Source organism: Hyperolius riggenbachi, chromosome 11, assembly GCF_040937935.1.
Source record: "Hyperolius riggenbachi isolate aHypRig1 chromosome 11, aHypRig1.pri, whole genome shotgun sequence".
Classification (NCBI taxonomy): domain Eukaryota; kingdom Metazoa; phylum Chordata; class Amphibia; order Anura; family Hyperoliidae; genus Hyperolius; species Hyperolius riggenbachi.
In genome coordinates this window covers 171036947-171044950 of record NC_090656.1, presented here as the reverse complement: position 1 = coordinate 171044950, position 8004 = coordinate 171036947, and the positions used below count along the sequence as shown (strand labels likewise).

The 8004-nt window shown below is 46.2% G+C and overlaps 1 protein-coding gene across 1 annotated transcript; it reads right to left on the bottom strand.

Moving 5' to 3' along the window:
- Positions 1–769: 769 nt before the first annotated feature.
- Positions 770–6465, bottom strand: LOC137537908 (uncharacterized). Its single transcript, XM_068259840.1, has 6 exons — positions 6240–6465; positions 6053–6142; positions 5864–5947; positions 5672–5752; positions 1503–1568; positions 770–1308 (listed from the first exon to the last, which is right to left on the bottom strand). Exons 4-6 carry the CDS (start codon positions 5697–5699, stop codon positions 770–772), a joined length of 633 nt encoding a protein of 210 aa, XP_068115941.1. The 5' UTR covers positions 5700–5752; positions 5864–5947; positions 6053–6142; positions 6240–6465.
- Positions 6466–8004: the final 1539 nt, after the last annotated feature.

Here is an 8004-nt window from a genome sequence, read left to right as displayed (position 1 = left end):
AAATGTATTTTAACACACTTTATTGGCATTGTCAAAATAAGAATGACCCAAATTGGTTGATGCATTACAAGTCTGGATGGATGAGGCTAGGAGAAGCATGTGAAAATTTGGAGCATGAGACCGAGTTGTAACCTTATCTTTGACTGTGAATACTTCCTGGTTGACCACATGCTCAGGACCAGGGAATGTGAATGTGACAAATGGATCAGGTGATCAAACTGCACATGTTTCCCCATTAACTGTACTAAGTGCCACCATCCCGAATTATAAGTTAATACTCAGCCATCATTATATTACCATAGCCACTGTGTTAAAAACCATATACTTTACACATGCTTGCAGTGGAATGTTTGGGTTACTGAATGTGAATCATTTGCTTGTTGTGCATACATCACAATGGCCTCCATTCACTAAGCTTAACTCCTGTCTTTAATAACTCTTCAGAGGTGTTTTACAGTTATCAGCATGGTCATATAATTGTGTAAACTGTAAATCAGCTCAGAAGAGTTAGTAAAGACAGGAGTTAAGCTTAGTAAATTGAGGCCAATGTCAGAAATGTTTGGTTAACAAATTAGGTATGGAAAGGTGCCTACACACGCACTAGTGTTGCCTAAAACCCCAGCCACCAACAGAGCCATCATTCCGTAGTGTGTGTCGGGGCCTTAAGCTTAGCTCAAACAAAGCACATTAAGATGTTCTAACGTCTCATTACCATTCATAACAAGGTCCATTAAATACTAAGTCGAAACTGTAATGTTAGCAAAAAAGTTCATTTATTTAATATTTGCCGCAGCAATTCATTGTTATTTTCTATCGCATCTGCCATTCTGGCATGTGTAACATTGTGGCGGTCTACGCCATCAGCCAAACGCCCTAAAATTATATTAAGGTTTTCGCCTACTCGTGCCATTCTGCCTAAAACAACATTTTGGCGGTCTTGCCTGTCAACCAGTTGGGCCAATAACTGTTTTTGGGCCGCACCCACAGTGGCCACCTGCTGTAACGTGACCCCCAGCTCCTGACTAGTGGCATTGATGTTGGCCAAATCATTATGAATTAGCCTCAGCTGGGTCTCCATGAGGCCTCGATATTCATTTTGGGCCTGCAGAAATTGTCTCGAGTGCCACTGGTCAGCATTATAACTGGCCCGTGAATATGGCCGGGAACCTCCGTGTGGTGGTGTTGTTGCTCCTGTACTTTCTGCCCGTGAAGCTGGCGATCCATGTGCACTTTCCAGTGACCCTGTTGTTGCAGCAGCACTTTCACGTGACTGTGGTGAGTCGGCAGCAGCAATTTCTTGCTCCGAACCTGGTGAGGGAATTTTAATGGTGTCATTGGAGTCGGAAGAGAGGTGCAGGTCAAAATCAGGTCCTTCAATGTCCTGATCTAGATCATAATCTAGTTTAAGTGGTGTATCTTCAGCTAGGAAGGCAATATAAAAAGATTTTAGCTACATCTTTGCAGGGCACAACAAGCTGCACCCTACTCATTTATACACTCACCAACAAAGCTTTCTTCCAGAGGTATCGGCTCCAGCAGCAGCACCACATCTTCCGACTGAATGTCACCTATTAATAGAAAGGAAAAGCAAAAAAAAAAAATTAGAAAAAATACACGTCTGGCCTCGGTTGTAATTCAAAACATTTCTGCACAGTGTGAGACTTTTATGAAGAGCTATCAATAGTATCCAAATGCATTAACTAATTGTGCTCACATCTATCAAGCCTTCAATGTAGTCAAACATGTACCATCATGAATCAATTTTATTCCATGCCACATTTGTCATCAATCTACAACAAACTACGTATAGGACATGTTGTATTTCAAGGGACTCAGCAGCGCACAAAGTCGTCACAAATGCATACAATGGACAAATGCATACTATTTCTAAGCTCTTTATAGGCTTCACAAACCTATGTAAAGCGCCACCCTAGCCCTTGTAACTTTCACAAGGTTTGCTTGGAAACTCACCACAAACGCTAACATTGATGAAAACATCATAAAGTACAAAAGGTGTAGTGCAGCGTTTTAGACATGGTTGTAAAGAGGCAAAAGAGGTTATAAATGGTATGCATGTTTCAATTGTTTATACACTGCTCGGAGTCCCTTTAATAACATTCAACATAGTGTAATGAACAATTTCAACATCCATTAATATTGACATGTACATGGGGCTGTATGTAAGCAGCATGTACACAATACAATTATTTGTACCATTCAGAAACTATTACATCTGACATGTTTAAAGTGTCTTTTTAACAAACTCACTACATGACATATTGATTAGGATGGACGTTACAGATGTGTGTATTAGCTTGCTATCTCACACTACTAAATGATGGCGTAGGCCTCTTAACTACCTGGGGACCAAGCAAGTTTCAATCTACGGCGGCCAGGGAATGGGGTGTTCGTGACCGAACATAAACTACGTACCATTCACCGCACGCCCTCGCCCGTCCACGTTGCTTGGTCCGCTGTGCCCCCGCCACAATGTGATGGCCTGCCGCCTATATGACAGCAGACCACTGAGCTGGGCAGGAGCCCTTTTCATTGGCTCCTTGCCCTGTCATTACTATAAGCCGTTCCCATTGCCTTACATGGAATGACAGGGTCATGAGCCAATGAAAGGGCCTCCCCCCCGGCGCACAGCGCTCTGCCATCATAGCGACGGCAGAGAGAGCTGCCTGCAGCGGGGACAGAGTGGCGTGTCCGGCGGGAGCAATGTTAACTTTTGGCTATTTATCGGGAAGCAGAAGCTTGGTGGACCACCACCCTATGGTCCTTACCGGGGCAGAGGGTGCTGGTCCAGAAAGGGTTAAACAACAATCACAACCTAAACAAATACAATCACTTTAAAAAATTTAGGAGGGGTAACATGATATATTTTGTTCAGCTGCCCATACACTAGCCCTTTTGCCTGCAGATCAACTGCAGAATCGATCACTCATCTAATCTGTTGTCACATCCTTCAGGCTACACGAAAAATGTACATTGATTTTGACCCAAAATAGATAGTTCAGGTGGATGGCGGCGTGTGGCAAAATTACATCAATCACCCACAGGAAGGGATAGACCACTAGCGGCATTACACTGCCTGACGCAATTGAGGCAAAATACATTACCTGCTCCACCAGCCCCACTGCCCCCGGTCAACGCTGCTCCCTCTGGGATCTCGTCTCCAGCATGCTGCACTTCTTCCTGGCCGAGAGCAACTGTAATCAGTAGAGGGCCATGTAAGGTTTACACTTCCTGCCGGGCAAGAAGCAGAGAAGCATGCCGGAGACCAGAGGGGACACGGAAAACACAGCAGAGACTGGGAAGTGGCGCCAACTGGAGCAGGTAATACATGCGGGCCCGGCAGCCACAGCAGCAGCACAGATTGGGAACGGTTTCAGGCAGAAATCCGGTGAAAGTTTTTGCTGTAAAGGCAGCCATACGATCCCTCTCAGATCCAAATGTCTCAGAGAGGGATTATCTGTTTGTCAAAAATGAGGTACAAAATAGGGTATGGCCACCTTAACCAAACACAATCAAACAAAATGATAGGGTACATGGTGGTTACATTACAGCTGTATTCCGAAACTTACCATGGGGTGTACTTACGTCACCTGTAGGAAACATCCACAGCCTATTGAGCACCCCCCCTCCCCTCCATCCCACGGCAGCTGACACTATCCTCCCACACCACCACCAATTTCAATATGTCTCAAGCATGCTCAAGTGCACCCACAGTACCAATTATCTGCATGCAAAAAGGGCCAAAAAACATCTCCATCCGTCAGCTCCACTGCGAACACGCAAGTGGGCTGCGCAGTACAGATAACCACACGCCAAAATGCGATTGACAACAATGTCCATCCAAAGAGGCCCCACAGCTCCCCCAATGGAACATATAGTACCATTGTTGGATGTAACTTTGTGCCCTGCACAAAGGGCCCTTTTCCACTAGTGCCTTTGCGCTACATGAATAGAAGAATCGCAAACCACTAGCCATTTTCCAATCGCTATGCTTTGATAAACATTGGAATTGCGGTTGGTTCTTGCCACTCCCGGATGTTTGTTGTCCCTCAAAACCAATTTGGCGGCGGAGCACAATTTCAACCTATTTGGGTATGCAGTACAGCATAGCTACATTGTGAAGGCAATTGCCGGAAGTAGCCTGCACTTTAGCCACTCAGCAATCGCTCCCGTTCAGCGTGAACGCTAGTCACTGCTAGTGGAAAAGGGCCCTAAGAGCGCCATGGGACACAGATTATAACAAAAATAACATTGGGTTGTGCCCTTGGCTGTGTGAAGCCACAACATCCTTGATCCTTTGGTCATTGCAATGTTGTGGGTTTGCACAGCTAAGGGCACAACCTATTGGTTTTTGAGTAAATTCCTCACCAGCCACATACTCCCCCACCCCCTTCCTTTGGGCCCAGCCATTTTTCAAGTGCGGGGGGGGGGGGCCATTTGGGGGGGGGGCAGGCAGCTGGATCCCCTCTGTGCTGTGCTGCCCTATGTGTCCCACCCCTTTAGACCAATGTCCCCTCTTTACGGAAACACCCATCACCAGAGGCAGGACAAGGTCCTCCAGCACCCAAGCCTGAGACACCAAAGTGCAGCCCTCCATCCCTGCCACCCCACACATCACCCACTGATTGCTATTAGACTAAGAGACGCCACAGGGCCCACAACCTCCCCAACACCTTAATATCTCATTATCTGGCTTGCAGTCACTGGTATGTATCCCCTTTTATTATTTATTTCTGCTTCAAACACAATTTGGAATGACAGATTAATTAATTCAGCGACCCCTCCTACACTGCGCCCTGAGGCTGTAGGGAGCCTCTCCAGCCTATGGGTCGGCCCTGGCCTGGCCATCACTCACCTTCCAGCCTCCAGCGATGAACCACAGTAGCCACCTCTTCTCCAACCAGCATCTAGCCTTCAAAGGCCAATCCGCTTGGGTTTGCCCCTAATGACGTCATCAAGGCCAGAACCAGCCATGATGTCAGACAGAGGGGGGGGGAGGGTGGCCGGACCGGTGGAAACCACCAGTCTGCGCTGGGCCAGCAGGGATGTGCGTGGATCCTCTGCTTTTACCCCCTATGTGCACACCTGTCACTGGCATCACACTACAATCTGATGTCGATTGTATTGCTCATCACCCATACGCGATGTGTGTTAATCACTGAGGGGAGATGGTAGGTGTCATGATAGCGTAATCTCCCCTCTCCGGTGCACACAATGATGTGGGGACAGTTCAGTGGCGCCAACGTTGATTCCATATCCACTCAGAACAGTATCAACACGTGCTGGATGTAGATTCTAGGTTGGTGGGCCAAAAGCAAAAACGCATTATATGTTTGTTTTGTAGTCTGTTGACAAGACATATGATGCTACTCAGCCATGGGAAAGTTCAACAATCCAAAAAACAAACAGTTTTGATGGCCCTTCAACATCACCCCCTCGATAAGCAGCCATAACATGACATTCATTAGTCACATCTTGCACGTTTATGTGTATATTAAGTGCATGCAATTGACTGCAACCACATTATCCACACAAATCTCGCCAGCCCACCTATTCAAACTGTTTAGTGTTTCCAAAAACAAAATATGCTATCCACAATATTACTCTTAATGTCCCTTTCTTTACATGATTTCCTGGGACAAATAAAACTCACCAGTAGTTTCCAAAACATGTGTTGCCATCGGAAGCCCTCCTATTTCCTCACCCACTACAGCATCAACAGCAGACACATCACCTACAGACAATTGTCATTGAAAACCAAAAAAAAATATCAACAAAGGTGTCCAGCATATCCCAGTCTACAAGCAAGTAGCCTTACATATTTTCAATAGCACATCAAACTCACCAGTAGTGTAGTCTGCATCAGATTGGGCCCCAGATAGTGAGATGTCAGTCACTGCAGCATCAGTTCCCACATCCGCAACATCACCTAGACAAAAGTGTCATAGTTAAAAAGGGTGACCAAAAATGTATGCAGCACATCTGCCTTAAGACCTTTCCATTTCCATCTCGTTCAACAACACATCAAACTCACCAGTAGTGTCGCCTGCATCAGTTTCCTCTAATATCGCATGGCCGATGTCACTGACTTCAGCATCCCCAGAAACCACAGACACAACATTACCTACAAGAGTGTCAGTTAGAACATTATCAATGTAACAATAGTACACTTCCTGTGCACTAAACTACTCCCGGAAACAGACAACATAATAATCAATTACCATCTTCGGAACTTTCGGAGCTTGGCAACTGTGCATCATAGCCCCCCCTGATGCCATGCAGGGCCTCAGTCGGCAACAAAGGCTCCACTACTCGCTCATAATCCGTAAATTCAACAGAGCGTGCTGGGCCACCACCTGTACCAAGACTACAATAATAAAGGGATACAACAATTAAACAAATGACAACTCAAAAATAAAATTTTCTCAAAAACAATTGCATTAACGTTTTTTCACAGATGCAAACAAATACATTTGCTTCACTAGCCTGCTAATCGTGTCTCCTGCATGTTTCATAGTGGTTATTGGATGAAACTTTCAAACACATGTTGTGACTGACAATCCAGGACACATACTGATTATGGATTAGCAGTGTGCGATTCACACACTACTGCAGCCTAACTGTTCAGCATAAGAAAAATAAAAATGTACTAGTGCGGATGATGGTGGCTACAACAGGACACCTGTAGGCCAAGTGGCCAAATGCACATGCTACCTCGGCACCCCCTATTGAGCCAGCACGATCATACAGGTTTCTTTTGAGGGTATGTTAATTTTTTAACCATAGAAGCAGGACACCAGTCCAGGTAATGCATGTCTACAATACTTTAAATAAAACAGGAAGCACATTCCAAAAAGGTTCAAAAAACATAGGCCAAAATCCCAATTTATCCAACAATTACCCTAAAAAACAAAAAAACACCAACCAAAAAAAAAAAAAAAAAAAATTTGCACATTTGTATTGTTTTGAACATGCATTTTGTCAGAACATTCATTTTCGTACAAACTACAATTTAAACACTTACGCGTACTGCCGCTGCTTGCTCAACTTCTTGCGCAAACGCAATTTGATGTCAGCAAAGCGTTTGCGACACTGCTGTTCAGTCCGAGGCCGTTGATCTACGTCGCTCACACTGCGTGAAATCCTGCGCCACATTCTGGTTCGTGAGGCCACATCTGTCTTTCTCGACAGGCTCCCATATAACTGCGGAAAATATAAGGCCACCTCCTCACAAAGAACCAGGTTCTCAGCCTCAGAAAAGCGCACCCCCCTTTTACGGGCTTCTTCTGCAGCTGATGCCTGCTGCGAGGCCCTTTGACTAGAGGACGTCCCAGGACGGGGACTATCGGTGCGGTGGCGTTGTCTGCCTCCTCTGGGACTGTGCCTGGGACTCCGGTGATAATGGGGGCTGCGGCTGCGGCTGCGGCTACCACCATACTCATGGCCGGATTCTCGACTCTGTAATCGACCACTGCGCCGATACCCAGTTGTGGGTGACTGCGCAACTGCATGGACACGTGCACTACGACGGACCTCCTGACTCCTACCTGGCTCCATGTCTACCCACAAAACAACACCCTCAAACAAATCCTTTAATCCACACAGTAATTAGCTCAATTGGATTCAGCAAGAGAAATAATTGGACCTAATTAGCACTGCGCATAGTGCTTTGCGCGCGAACGCTTTGCGCGCGAAGGCCTTCGCAAGCATGCACAGATTATCAGTTAGTTGTTAGTTATATTCATCGCGCGCTGAGCCGTACTTCGCGTGAAATTCCGCTTTCCGCGTGAAGCATATGGCAGTACGCGCCTACCGCGTTTTGTGCGCGATAACAACGCTTTCCGCGCGGCTGCTACATATCTGCGCGCGAGCATAGCGCTTTGCGCGCGTGATCGCGCGCAAAGTCCGGTGCGCGCGAGAATTCTGTTTGCACCGCTTTGTGAATCGAGCCCTTATGTGTTTTTATGTCCCGGATATAAGGGTCCC